Source organism: Oncorhynchus tshawytscha, linkage group LG13 (assembly GCF_018296145.1).
Source record: "Oncorhynchus tshawytscha isolate Ot180627B linkage group LG13, Otsh_v2.0, whole genome shotgun sequence".
Classification (NCBI taxonomy): domain Eukaryota; kingdom Metazoa; phylum Chordata; class Actinopteri; order Salmoniformes; family Salmonidae; genus Oncorhynchus; species Oncorhynchus tshawytscha.
The window spans coordinates 93,516,218-93,531,647 of NC_056441.1; the positions used below are offsets into that span (position 1 = coordinate 93,516,218).

The 15,430-nt window shown below is 41.5% G+C and overlaps 1 protein-coding gene across 1 annotated transcript in view; it reads right to left on the bottom strand.

Annotated features, from left to right (window-relative positions):
- Positions 1–2,904: 2,904 nt before the first annotated feature.
- The window catches only part of LOC112235607 (GRB2-associated-binding protein 2-like), a 63,028-nt gene continuing 50,502 nt past the window's right edge, over positions 2,905–15,430 (bottom strand). The window contains exons 8-9 of the mRNA XM_042294988.1: positions 10,495–10,617; positions 2,905–4,103 (exon numbers count right to left, since the gene is read on the bottom strand). Of these exons, the coding sequence (XP_042150922.1) occupies positions 3,957–4,103; positions 10,495–10,617 (270 nt within the window). The 3' untranslated portion in view covers positions 2,905–3,956. The remainder of the gene's footprint in view (positions 4,104–10,494; positions 10,618–15,430) is intronic.

Consider the following 15,430-nt stretch of genomic DNA (forward strand, 5'->3'; position numbering starts at 1 on the left):
ACTTTAGACCAGGGCCTATAGTGCACTACTTTAGACCAGTGCCTATAGTGCACTACTTTAGACCAGGGCCTATAGTGAACTACTTTAGACCAGGGCCTAAAGGGCAATATATGGAATAGGTTGCCATTTGGGACAGAAAACCTTAAATAGTGATTTACCTTTTAGTGGTTCCAGCCCACAAAAGAAGTACTGGACATTCATTAATGTACACAAAATGAAATATTATTGCCAATCATATTTTGCCCCCACATTAAAGTGGTTATGAATTAATGTATTACTAACCTGTTAATATAATTATGTTTTTAAAAATAAGTGTATCCCTAGAATAAAGCGACATTCTTTAATCAGAATTCATGAAATTATAATTGATAATGTCAAGATTTGAGGATAATTGTAATGAATGCCACTGCTCCTCTTCTGTCGTTTTATAATAAAGGCTATGTCCCAAATCCTGTTCCCTATATAGTGCACTACTTTAGACCAGGGCCTATAGTGAACTACTTTAGACCAGGGCCTATAGTGAACTACTTTAGACCAGGGCCCATAGTGAACTACTTTAGACCAGGGCCTATAGTGAACTACTTTAGACCAGGGCCTATAGTGAACTACTTTAGACCAGGGCCTATAGTGAACTACTTTAGCACTACTTTAGACCAGGGCCTATAGTGAACTACTTTAGACCAGGGCCTATAGTGAACTACTTTAGACCAGGGCCTATAGTGAACTACTTTAGACCAGGGCCTATAGTGAACTACTTTAGACCAGGGCCTATAGTGAACTACTTTAGACCAGGGCCTATAGTGAACTACTTTAGACCAGGGCCCCTTAGAGTGCCATTTGGAATACATTACACTTTTCTAAAATGGCACCCAGACTTTGTTTTCTTAGTTTAAAAAAGTTAGGTTATTGACGCCGTTTGGGATTTGGTTTTCACTTTGTTTCAAAATAAATGCTTTATCTCAGAACGAAAACTGCGGTTAATTGTGCAGAAAATGTCAAAGAAATCCGTTTAGAGGAAACGGACGTGGACACATTGACCTCTGTTATATATTGACCTCTGTGTCCAACGTTATAACGACTCAGTAAATGTTCCTCCGCGTCAACCTGTCTGTCAGTGCACATGTTCATGTAGGGTGTGTGTGTTTGTGAATGTGTGTACGTCTACGTGTGTGTTATAATGTTGTAGTGGAAACCTTTTCCTTACATATTACCTCTCAACGTTTCTCTCTTTGACGTCTCTACTTCTCTCGGGTCCATTAGAGAGAGAGAGAGTAGCTGAGGGGTTCCCCCAAGGAAAACTGTTCTAGTGTCGAGCATCAATGAACCAAACACAGATATTTCACACCATCGGTGTCTCAAATGGCACCCTTCTCCCATAGTGCACTACTTTAGACCAGGTCCCATAGTGAACTACTTTAGACCAGGGCCCAGAGTGAACTACTTTAGACCAGGGCCCAGAGTGAACTACTTTAGACCAGGGCCTATAGTGCACTACTTTAGACCAGGGCCTATAGTGAACTACTTTAGACCAGGGCCTATAGTGAACTACTTTAGACCAGGGCCCATAGTGCCTAGTTTAGACCAGGGCCTATAGGGAACTACTTTAGACCAGGGCCTATAGTGCACTACTTTAGACCAGGGCCTATAGTGTACTACTTTAGACCAGGGCCTATAGTGAACTACTTTAGACCAGGGCCTATAGTGCACTAGTTTAGACCAGGGCCTATAGTGAACTACTTTAGACCAGGGCCTATAGTGAACTACTTTAGACCAGGGCCCATAGTGCACTAGTTTAGACCAGGGCCTATAGGGAACTACTTTAGACCAGGGCCCACTACTTTAGACCAGGGCCTATAGTGTACTACTTTAGACCAGGGCCTATAGTGAACTACTTTAGACCAGGGCCCAGAGGGGAATAAGGGTCATTTGGGACACACATCTTTTCACCATTATATGCAAATATAAACTAAATGAAATGAGATGCTGTCTCTTCTTTTACACGGTCTTCATTATTTCTTTCTGACATGTCTGAGCCTCCGTCTATTGTTTAAGAGCAGTCGCTGCAACCAGAGTCACCCCGTTAACGGAAGAACCAGTATTTATGGATGAATACATTATTTAAACGAGCTCGATCAACCGACAGCCATTTTGAAATTCTCATTAAGGCTCCTGGAGAGAATATTTTATTGTAAGGCTGTTATTTGGTCTCCTACACCAGACGTGCACGGCTAAGCTGAAAATACTGCCTGCAGTGCAGTGAAAATAACCTCTACGCTTGTTTCACTTCTGCAAGGCTCAGCTAAAATGGTTGATTGAAGTCAGAAAAGAATGGGAGAGCGAGCCTGACGAGCCCCCCCGCCCCATGTCCTATCAAGCAAAATGAGGCTGCATCTGTAATAGAATATGCATTCCTGATACAATTCCACTGCCTGGTTGGGTGGTTAGATAACGATAGCAGTTTGACTGGCAGCAAATAGTTTTACAGTAGCTTAAACAGGAAGAAAACACACTCAACGTTGTGTTACAGTTGAAATGGCTGTAGAGAAGACCTAGAAGAGTTGTTCCCCAAATCTTGACAGAGTCAGAGAAAAATCGAGAATAAAGGTTACTGTACAGGTTAGTATTCGGGAAGGCAATTTCCTATCACTCCAGTCCAGCTTTAACAGTCTCTTTAGGAAGAAAAGTGTTGGCAGGTTCAGGTTGGGGTGTCTGTCCGCCTGCATCAAGCGTTGGCAGGTTCAGGTTGGGTGTCTGTCCGCCTGCATCAAGCGTTGGCTGCACAGCACTGATGATCACCACAGAACACGGCTCGGCGTTGACTTTTTGTCTCCTCTTTTTGAGCCAAGTCCTCATTTCAGTCCTCAACTCATTTAAGTCCTCATTTCAGTCCTCAACTCATTTAAATCCTCAACTCATTTCAGTCCTCAACTCATTTTAGTCCTCATTTCGGTCCTTATTTCGGTCCTCAACTCATTTTAGTCCTCATTTCAGTCCTCAACTCATTTTAGTCCTCATTTCAGTCCTCAACTCATTTCAGTCCTCAACTCATTTTAGTCCTCATTTCAGTCCTCAACTCATTTTAGTCCTCATTTCAGTCCTCAACTCATTTAAGTCCTCATTTCAGTCCTCAACTCATTTAAATCCTCAACTCATTTCAGTCCTCAACTCATTTTAGTCCTCATTTCGGTCCTTATTTCGGTCCTCAACTCATTTTAGTCCTCATTTCAGTCCTCAACTCATTTTAGTCCTCATTTCAGTCCTCAACTCATTTCAGTCCTCAACTCATTTTAGTCCTCATTTCAGTCCTCAACTCATTTTAGTCCTCATTTCAGTCCTCAACTCATTTTAGTCCTCATTTCAGTCCTCAACTCATTTGTGTCCTCATTTCGGTCCTTATTTCGGTCCTCAACTCATTTTAGTCCTCAACTCATTTAAATCCTCATTTCAGTCCCTCACCTCATTTCAGTCCTCAACTCATTTAAATCCTCATTTCAGTCCTCAACTCATTTAAATCCTCAACTCATTTCAGTCCTCAACTCATTTCGGTCCTTATTTCGGTCCTCAACTCATTTTAGTCCTCATTTCAGTCCTCAACTCATTTTAGTCCTCATTTCAGTCCTCAACTCATTTGTGTCCTCATTTCGGTCCTTATTTCGGTCCTCAACTCATTTTAGTCCACATTTCAGTCCTCAACTCATTTTAGTCCTCATTTCAGTCCTCAACTCATTTGTGTCCTCATTTCGGTCCTTATTTCGGTCCTCAACTCATTTTAGTCCTCATTTCAGTCCTCAAGTAATTTTAGCCTGTCCAACAGAGGTAATCTGTGTCTCCGCCATCCATAAATGTTCCTTCACTCCTCAAACTGACTTCTGTCAGTAACAGTGTAACATCCTATAGGAGATGCTTGTCTTGACATGAGGTAAGGTCAGAGCGCTGTGTCTTCCCCATGGTTACTGTCAGGACTTTACAGTCTTAGGGGCGGGGTCGGTGGACTGTCGGACATCTGTCCACTCCTGCATGGTGTTCTGGAGGGCCTGCGTCTTCTCCTTGTCCACCTGGACATAATCCACCTTCTCATCAGATGTCACCGAGGACGTAGACGGCTGGGGGAAGAGAAGGGGAGTCAAGAGGAGAGGAGAAGATTGGAGGGAGTGGAGAGGAGAGTGGAGAGGAGAATAGAGTAGAGTGGAGAGGAGAATAGAGTAGAGAGATGAGTGGAGAGGAGTCAAGAGTAGAGGAGAAGATTGGAGAGGAGAGTGGAGATGAGTGGAGAGGAGATTAGTGGAGAAGAGAGTGGAGAGGATATGAGTGGAAAGGAGAGGAGTAGATAAGAAAGGAGAATGGAGGAGAGGAGATGAGTGGAGAAGAGAGTGGAGTGGATATGAGTGGAAAGGAGAGGAGTAGAGAAGAAAGGAGAATGGAGGAGAGGAGATGAGAAGAGAGTGGAGAGGATATGAGTGGAAAGGAGAGGAGTAGAGAAGAAAGGAGAATGGAGGAGAGGAGATGAGTGGAGAAGAGAGTGGAGAGGATATGAGTGGAAAGGAGAGGAGTAGAGAAGAAAGGAGAATGGAGGAGAGGAGATGAGTGGAGAGGAGAGGAGAACGGCATTAATATTAATATTTGAACAGCACAGAAACTGGATAAGAAAAGGACAAACTAAATAGAGTTTTTGAGGAGGGGGGAGCATTTACACTATATTGATTTACACAATATATATGAAGAATGACATGTACAGCAGCAGATAGAATGAGCTAAATAGAGAATGCAGTATTTGAAAACACACTACAAAACCCCACGCAAATGGATTGAATATCAAAGTTCGGAATATAAACATATATGTATATATGTACTGTATATGATGGTGTGTATAGACAGTAGTTATATAGGATGGTGTGTATAGACAGTAGTTATATAGGATGGTGTGTATAGACAGTATAGACAGTAGTTATATAGGATGGTGTGTATAAACAGTAGTTATATAGGGTGGTGTGTATAGACAGTAGTTATATAGGATGGTGTGTATAGACAGTAGTTCTATAGGATGGTGTGTATAGACAGTAGTTATATAGGATGGTGTGTATAAACAGTAGTTATATAGGATGGTGTGTATAGACATTATAGACAGTAGTTATATAGGATGGTGTGTATAAACAGTAGTTATATAGGATGGTGTGTATAGACAGTATAGACAGTAGTTATATAGGATGGTGTGTATAGACAGTAGTTATATAGGATGGTGTGTATAGACAGTAGTTCTGTAGGATGGTGTGTATAGACAGTAGTTATATAGGATGGTGTGTATAGACAGTGGTTATATAGGATGGTGTATATAGACAGTAGTTATATAGGATGGTGTGTATAGACAGTATAGACAGTAGTTATATAGGATGGTGTGTATAGACAGTATAGACAGTAGTTATATAGGATGATGTGTATAGACAGTAGTTATATAGGATGGTGTCTATAGACAGTATAGACAGTAGTTATAAAGGATGGTGTGTATAGACAGTAGTTATATAGGATGGTGTGTATAGACAGTAGTTATATAGGATGGTGTCTATAGACAGTAGATATATAGGATGGTGTATATAGACACTATATACAGTAGATATATAGGATGGTGCATATAGACAGTATAGACAGTAGTTTTATAGGATGGTGTGTATAGACAGTAGTTACATTGGATGGTGTGTATAGACAGTATAGACAGTAGTTATATATGATGGTGTGTATAGACAGTAGTTATATAGGATGGTTTGTATAGACAGTAGTTATATAGGATAGTGTGTATAGACATTATAGACAGTAGTTATATAGGATGGTGTGTATAGACAGTAGTTATATAGGATAGTGTGTATAGACATTATAGACAGTAGTTATATAGGATGGTGTGTATAGACAGTAGTTATATAGGATGGTGTGTATAGACAGTAGTTATATAGGATGGTGAATATAGACAGTTTAGACAGCAGTTATATAGGATGGTGTGTATAGACAGTACAGACAGTAGTTATATAGGATGGTGTGTATAGACAGTATAGACAGTAGTTATATAGTATGGTGTGTATAGACAGTAGTTGTATAGGATGGTGTGTATAGACAGTAGTTATATAGGATGGTGTGTATAGACAGTAGTTATATAGGATGGTGTGTATAGACAGTAGTTATATAGGATGGTGTGTATAGACAGTATATACAGTAGTTATATAGGATGGTGTGTATAGACAGTATAGACAGTAGTTATATAGGATGGTGTGTATAGACAGTAGTTATAAAGGATGGTGTGTATAGACAGTACAGACAGTAATTATATAGGATGGTGTGTATAGACAGTATAGACAGTAGTTATATAGGATGGTGTGTATAGACAGTAGTTATAGGATGGTGTGTATAGACAGTAGTTATATAGGATGGTGTGTATAGACATTAGTTATATAGGATGGTGTGTATAGACAGTAGTTATATAGGATGGTGTGTATAGACAGTAGTTATATAGGATGGTGTGTATAGACAGTAGTTATATAGGATGGTGTGTATAGACAGTAGTTATATAGGATGGTGTGTATAGACAGTATATACAGTAATTATATAGGATGGTGTGTATAGACAGTAGTTATATAGGATGGTGTGTATAGACAGTAGTTTATAGGATGGTTTGTATAGACAGTAGTTATAAAGGATGGTGTGTATAGACAGTAGTTATATAGGATGGTGTGTATAGACAGTATAGACAGTAGTTATAGGATGGTGTATATAGACAGTAGTTATATAGGATGGTGTGTATAGACAGTAGTTATATAGGATGGTGTGTATAGACAGTAGTTATATAGGATGGTGTGTATAGACAGTAGTTATATAGGATGGTGTGTATAGACAGTAGTTATATAGGATGGTGTGTATAGACAGTAGTTATATAGGATGGTGTATATAGACAGTAGTTATATAGGATGGTGTATATAGACAGTAGTTATATAGGATGGTGTGTATAGACAGTATAGTAGTTATATAGGATGGTGTGTATATAGATATAGGATGGTGTGTATAGACAGTAGTTATATAGGATGGTGTGTATAGACAGTAGTTATATAGGATGGTGTGTATAGACAGTAGTTATATAGGATGGTGTGTATAGACAGTAGTTATATAGGATGGTGTGTATAGACAGTAGTTATATAGGATGGTGTATATAGACAGTAGTTATATAGGATGGTGTATATAGACAGTAGTTATATAGGATGGTGTGTATAGACAGTATAGACAGTAGTTATATAGGATGGTGTGTATAGATAGTAGTTATATAGGATGGTGTGTATAGACAGTAGTTATATATGATGGTGTGTATAGACATTAGTTATATATGCTGGTGTGTATAGACAGTAGTTATATAGGATGGTGTGTATAGACAGTAGTTATATAGGATGGTGTGTATAGACAGTAGTTATATAGGATGGTGTGTATAGACAGTAGTTATATAGGATGGTGTGTATAGACAGTAGTTATATAGGATGGTGTGTATAGCATAGACAGTATAGACAGTAGTTATATAGGATGGTGTGTATTGATTAAGACAGCCTCTCTGATTCAGAGGGTTGATTGAGACAGTCCCCCCCCCCTTACCTCTACTATATACCTCAGATACTTCATAGTAACCCTGGGCTGTAGATATACCTCAGATACTTCATAGTAACCCTGGGCTGTAGACATACCTCAGATACTTCATAGTAACTCTGGGATGTAGATATACCTCAGATACTTCATAGTAACCCTGGGCTATATATATACCTCAGATACTTCATAGTAACCGTGGGCTGTAGATATACCTCAGATACTTCATAGTAACCCTGATATACCGCAGATACTTCATAGTAACCCTGGGCTGTAGATATACCTCAGATACTTCATAGTAACTCTGGGCTGTAGACATACCTCAGATACTTCATAGTAACCCTGGGCTGTAGATATACCTCAGATACTTCAATGCTTGTGCTTCTAGTTCCGACAATGCAGTAATAACGAGCAAGTAATCTAACTAACAATTCCAAAAAAAACTACTGTCATACACAGTGTAAGGGGATAAAGAATATGTACATAAGGATATATGAATGAGTGATGGTACAGAGCAGCATAGGCAAGATACAGTAGATGATATCGAGTACAGTATATACATATGAGATAAGTATGTAAACCAAGTGGCATAGTTAAAGTGGCTAGTGATACATGTATTACATAAGGATGCAGTCGATGATATAGAGTACAGTATCAACGTATGCATATGAGATGAACAATGTAGGGTAAGTAACATTATATAAGGTAGCATTGTTTAAAGTGGCTAGTGATATATTTACATCATTTCCCATCAATTCCCATGATTAAAGTGGCTGGAGTAGAGTCAGTGTCATTGACAGTGTGTTGGCAGTAGCCACTCAATGTTAGTGGTGGCTGTTTAACAGTCTGATGGCCTTGAGATAGAAGCTGTTTTTCAGTCTCTTGGTCCCAGCTTTGATGCACCTGTACTGACCTCGCCTTCTAGATGACAGCGGGGTGAACAGGCAGTGGCTCGGGTGGTTGATGTCATTGATGATCTTTATGGCCTTCCTGTAACATCGGGTGGTGTAAGTGTCCTGGAGGGCAGGTAGTTTGCCCCCGGTGGTGTGTTGGGCAGACTGCACCACCCTCTGGAGAGCCCTGAGTTGCCTAACCAGGCGGTGATACAACTCAGCAGAATGCTCTCTCAAAGTTATTTTATGATGTTCTTTTTAATTAATTGAGGCACCCAAGACCTTTCAAATGCATACACGTGTTTGTGAATGAGTGTGTTTATTCGTCCACTTCTGCTTCTGTTCTCTACCAGCATACCACCTTGCATACCACTGCTGGCTTGCTTCTGAAGCTAAGCAGGGTTGGTCCTGGTCAGCAGCATACCACCCTGCATACCACTGCTGGCTTGCTTCTGAAGCTAAGCAGGGTTGGTGCTGGTCAGCAGCATACCACCCTGCATACCACTGCTGGCTTGCTTCTGAAGCTAAGCAGGGTTGGTCCTGGTCAGCAGCATACCACCCTGCATACCACTGCTGGCTTGTTTCTGAAGCTAAGCAGAGTTGGTCCTGGTCAGCAGCATACCACCATGCATACCACTGCTGGCTTGCTTCTGAAGCTAAGCAGGGTTGGTCCTGGTCAGCAGCATACCACCCTGCATACCACTGCTGGCTTGCTTCTGAAGCTAAGCAGGGTTGGTCCTGGTCAGCAGCATACCACCCTGCATACCACTGCTGGCTTGCTTCTGAAGCTAAGCAGGGCTGGTCCTGGTCAGCAGCATACCACCCTGCATACCACTGCTGGCTTGCTTCTGAAGCTAAGCAGGGATGGTCCTGGACAGCAGCATACCACCTTGCATACCACTGCTGGCTTGCTTCTGAAGCTAAGCAGGGATGGTCCTGGTCAGCAGCATACCACCCTGCATACCACTGCTGGCTTGTTTCTGAAGCTAAGCAGAGTTGGTCCTGGTCAGCAGCATACCACCCTGCATACCACTGCTGGCTTGCTTCTGAAGCTAAGCAGGGCTGGTCCTGGTCAGCAGCATACCACCCTGCATACCACTGCTGGCTTGCTTCTGAAGCTAAGCAGGGTTGGTCCTGGTCAGTCCCTGGATGGGAGATCAGATGTTACTGGAAGTGGTGTTGGATGGCCAGTAGGAGGCACTCTTTCCTCTGGTCTAAAAAAATATCCCAATACCCCAGGGCAGTGATTGGGGACACTGCCATGTGTAGGGTGCTGTCTTTCGGATGGGACGTTAAACGGGTGTCCTGACTCTCTGAGGTCATTGAAGATCCCATGGCACTTATCGTAAGAGTGGGGGTGTTAACCCCAGTGTCCTGGCTAAATTCCCCAATCTGGCCCTCAAACCATCACAGTCACCTAATAATCCCCAGTTTACAATTGGCTCATTCATCCCCCTCCTCTCCCCTGTAACCATTCCCCAGGTCGTTGCTGCAAATGAGAACGTGTTCTCAGTCAATTTACCTGGTAAAATAACGGGAAAATTAAAACAAATATAGACGTTTCTGAGGGTCTCAGAAGCAAAGACGAATTTCTTCAGCCTCCTGAGGTAGAAGTTGTGTTGTTGCACCTTCTTCACTGTCGTTGTGAAGGGGACCATTTTGGGTCTCCAGTGACGCCGAGGAACGAAGCGTTTTGACCCTCTCCACTGCGGCCCGTAGATGTGGATGCCGTCTCCTGTCGTCCACGATCAGCTCCTTCGTTTTGTTGATGTTGAGGGAGAGGTTGTTTTTCCCGGCATCATTCCGCCAGGGCTCCCACCTTCTCCCTTTAGGCCGTCTCATTGTTGTTAGTAATCAAGCCTACCCCTGTTGTGTCGTCAGCAAACACGACGATTGAGTTGGAGACGTGAGTGAACAGGGAGCACAGGAGGGGGCTGAGCACACACCCCTGTGGGGCAGACGTGTTGAGTATCAGTGTGGCGGGGGTGGTGTGTACCTTTCTGTGTGGACTGGGGGAGCCCGGCTGGAAGTCCAGAGCCAAGTAGTCCACATTGCCACACTTCCTAGGGGCGGGGCTGCTGGTACCACTCACTGCTGGGGAGGTAGACGCTGGGTTCTGCTGATGGAGAACAGAGAAGAAGAGGGGAAGTGTAAACACACACATGGGTAACACTTGAATTCATTTATAGTAACCCTGTGCTGTAGATATACCTGAGATACTATATACCTCAGATACTTCATAGTAACCCTGATATACCTCAGATACTTCATAGTAACCCTGGGCTGTAGATATACCTGAGATACTATATACCTCAGATACTTCATAGTAACCCTGATATACCTCAGATACTTCATAGTAACCCTGGGTTGTAGATATACCTCAGATACTTCATAGTAACCTTGGGCTCTAGATATACCTCAGATACTTCATAGTAACCCTGGGCTGTAGATATACCTCAGATACTTCATAGTAACCCTGGGCTGTAGATATACCTGAGATACTATATACCTCAGATACTTCATAGTAACCCTGATATACCTCAGATACTTCATAGTAACCCTGGGCTGTAGATATACCTCAGATACTTCATAGTAACCCTGGGCTGTAGACATACCTCAGATACTTCATAGTAACTCTGGGATGTAGATATACCTCAGATACTTCATAGTAACCCTGGGCTATAGATATACCTCAGATACTTCATAGTAACCGTGGGCTGTAGATATACCTCAGATACTTCATAGTAACCCTGATATACCGCAGATACTTCAAAGTAACCCTGGGCTGTAGATATACCTCAGATACTTCATAGTAACTCTGGGCTGTAGACATACCTCAGATACTTCATAGTAACCCTGGGCTGTAGATATACCTCAGATACTTCATAGTAACTCTGGGCTGTAGCTATACCTCAGATACTTCATAGTAACCCTGATATACCTCAGATACTTCATAGTAACCCTGATATACCTCAGATACTTCATAGTAACCCTGGGCTGTAGATATACCTCAGATACTTCATAGTAACCCTGATATACCCCAGATACTTCATAGTAACCCTGATATACCTCAGATACTTCATAGTAACCCTGGGCTGTAGATATACCTCAGATACTTCATAGTAACCCCGGGCTCTAGATATACCTCAGATACTTCATAGTAACCCTGATATACCGCAGATACTTCATAGTAACCCTGGGCTGTAGATATACCTCAGATACTTCATAGTAACTCTGGGCTGTAGACATACCTCAGATACTTCATAGTAACCCTGGGCTATAGATATACCTCAGATACTTCATAGTAACCGTGGGCTGTAGATATACCTCAGATACTTCATAGTAACCCTGATATACCGCAGATACTTCATAGTAACCCTGGGCTGTAGATATACCTCAGATACTTCATAGTAACTCTGGGCTGTAGACATACCTCAGATACTTCATAGTAACCCTGGGCTGTAGATATACCTCAGATACTTCATAGTAACTCTGGGCTGTAGATATACCTCAGATACTTCATAGTAACCCTGGGCTATAGATATACCTCAGATACTTCATAGTAACTCTGGGCTGTAGCTATACCTCAGATACTTCATAGTAACCCTGATATACCTCAGATACTTCATAGTAACCCTGGGCTGTAGATATACCTCAGATACTTCATAGTAACCCTGATATACCTCAGATACTTCATAGTAACCCTGATATACCCCAGATACTTCATAGTAACCCTGGGCTGTAGATATACCTCAGATGCTTCATAGTAACCCTGATATACCCCAGATACTTCATAGTAACCCTGATATACCTCAGATACTTCATAGTAACCCTGGGCTGTAGATATACCTCAGATACTTCATAGTAACCCCGGGCTCTAGATATACCTCAGATACTTCATAGTAACCCTGGGCTGTAGATATACCTCAGATACTTCATAGTAACCCTGAAATACCTCAGATACTTCATAGTAACCCCGATATACCTCAGATACTTCATAGTAACCCTGATATACCTCAGATACTTCATAGTAACCCTGATATGCCTCAGATACTTCATAGTAACCCCGGGCTGTAGATATACCTCAGATACTTCATAGTAACCCTGATATACCTCAGATACTTCATAGTAACCCTGGGCTGTAGATATACCTCAGATACTTCATAGTAACCCTGATATACCTCAGATACTTCATAGTAACCCCAATATACCTCAGATACTTCATAGTAACCCTGATATACCTCAGATACTTCATAGTAACCCTGGGGTCTAGATATACCTCAGATACTTCATAGTAACCCTGAAATACCTCAGATACTTCATAGTAACCCCGGGCTGTAGATATACCTCAGATAATTCATAGTAACCCTGATATACCTGAGATACGTCATAGTAACCCTGCGCTGTAGATATACCTCAGATACTTCATAGTAACCCTGGGCTGTAGATATACCTCAGATACGTCATAGTAACCGTGGGCTGTAGATATACCTCAGATACTTCATAGTAACTCTGGGCTGTAGATATACCTCAGATACTTCATAGTAACCCTGGGCTGTAGATATACCTCAGATACGTCATAGTAACCGTGGGCTGTAGATATACCTCAGATACTTCATAGTAACCCTGATATACCGCAGATACTTCATAGTAACCCTGGGCTGTAGATATACCTCAGATACTTCATTGTAACTCTGGGCTGTAGACATACCTCAGATACTTCATAGTAACTCTGGGCTGTAGATATACCTCAGATACTTCATAGTAACCCTGGGCTATAGATATACCTCAGATACTTCATAGTAACTCTGGGCTGTAGCTATACCTCAGATACTTCATAGTAACCCTGATATACCTCAGATACTTCATAGTAACCCTGATATACCTCAGATACTTCATAGTAACCCTGGGCTGTAGATATACCTCAGATGCTTCATAGTAACCCTGATATACCCCAGATACTTCATAGTAACCCTGGGCTGTAGATATACCTCAGATACTTCATAGTAACCCCGGGCTCTAGATATACCTCAGATACTTCATAGTAACCCTGGGCTGTAGATATACCTCAGATACTTCATAGTAACCCTGAAATACCTCAGATACTTCATAGTAACCTGGGCTGTAGACATACCTCAGATACTTCATAGTAACCCTGGGCTATAGATATACCTCAGATACTTCATAGTAACCGTGGGCTGTAGATATACCTCAGATACTTCATAGTAACCCTGATATACCTCAGATACTTCATAGTAACCCTGGGCTGTAGATATACCTCAGATACTTCATAGTAACCCTGATATACCTCAGATACTTCATAGTAACCCCAATATACCTCAGATACTTCATAGTAACCCTGATATACCTCAGATACGTCATAGTAACCCTGGGCTGTAGATATATCTCACATACTTCATAGTAACCCTGGGCTGTAGATATACCTCAGATACGTCATAGTAACCGTGGGCTGTAGATATACCTCAGATACTTCATAGTAACCCTGGGCTGTAGATATACCTCAGATACTTCATAGTAACTCTGGGCTGTAGATATACCTCAGATACTTCATACTAACCCTGGGCTATAGATATACCTCAGATACTTCATAGTAACTCTGGGCTGTAGCTATACCTCAGATACTTCATAGTAACCCTGATATACCTCAGATACTTCATAGTAACCCTGATATACCTCAGATACTTCATAGTAACTCTGATATACCCCAGATACTTCATAGTAACTCTGATATACCTCAGATACTTCATAGTAACCCTGGGCTGTAGATATACCTCAGATACTTCATAGTAACCCTGGGCTATAGATATACCTCAGATACTTCATAGTAACTCTGGGCTGTAGCTATACCTCAGATACTTCATAGTAACCCTGATATACCTCAGATACTTCATAGTAACCCTGATATACCTCAGATACTTCATAGTAACACTGGGCTGTAGATATACCTCAGATGCTTCATAGTAACCCTGATATACCCCAGATACTTCATAGTAACCCTGGGCTGTAGATATACCTCAGATACTTCATAGTAACCCTGGGCTGTAGATATACCTCAGATACTTCAAAGTAACTCTGGGCTCTAGATATACCTCAGATACTTCATAGTAACCCTGGGCTGTAGATATACCTCAGATACTTCATAGTAACCCTGAAATACCTCAGATACTTCATAGTAACCCCGATATACCTCAGATACTTCATAGTAACCCTGATATACCTCAGATACTTCATAGTAACCCTGATATGCCTCAGATACTTCATAGTAACCCTGGGCTGTAGATATACCTCAGATACTTCATAGTAACCCTGATATACCTCAGATACTTCATAGTAACAATAGGCTGTAGATATACCTCAGATACTTCATAGTAACCCTGGGCTGTAGATATACCTCAGATACTTCATAGTAACCCTGATATAGCTCAGATACTTCATAGTAACCCCAATATACCTCAGATACTTCATAGTAACCCTGATATACCTCAGATACGTCATAGTAACCCTGGGCTGTAGATATACCTCAGATACTTCATAGTAACTCTGGGCTATAGATATACCTCAGATACTTCATAGTAACCCTGGGCTGTAGACATAACTCAGATACTTCATAGTAACCCTGATATAACCCAGATACTTCATAGTAACCCTGATATACCTCGGATACTTCATAGTAACCCTGATATACCCCAGATACTTCATAGTAACCCTGTTAAACAGCCACCACTAACATTGAGTGGCTACTGCCAACACACTGTCAATGACACTGACTCTACTCCAGCCACTTTAATCATGGGAATTGATGGGAAATTATGTAAATATATCACTAGCCACTTTAAACAATGCTACCTTATATAATGTTACTTACCCTACATTGTTCATCTCATATGCATACGTTGATACTGTACTCTATA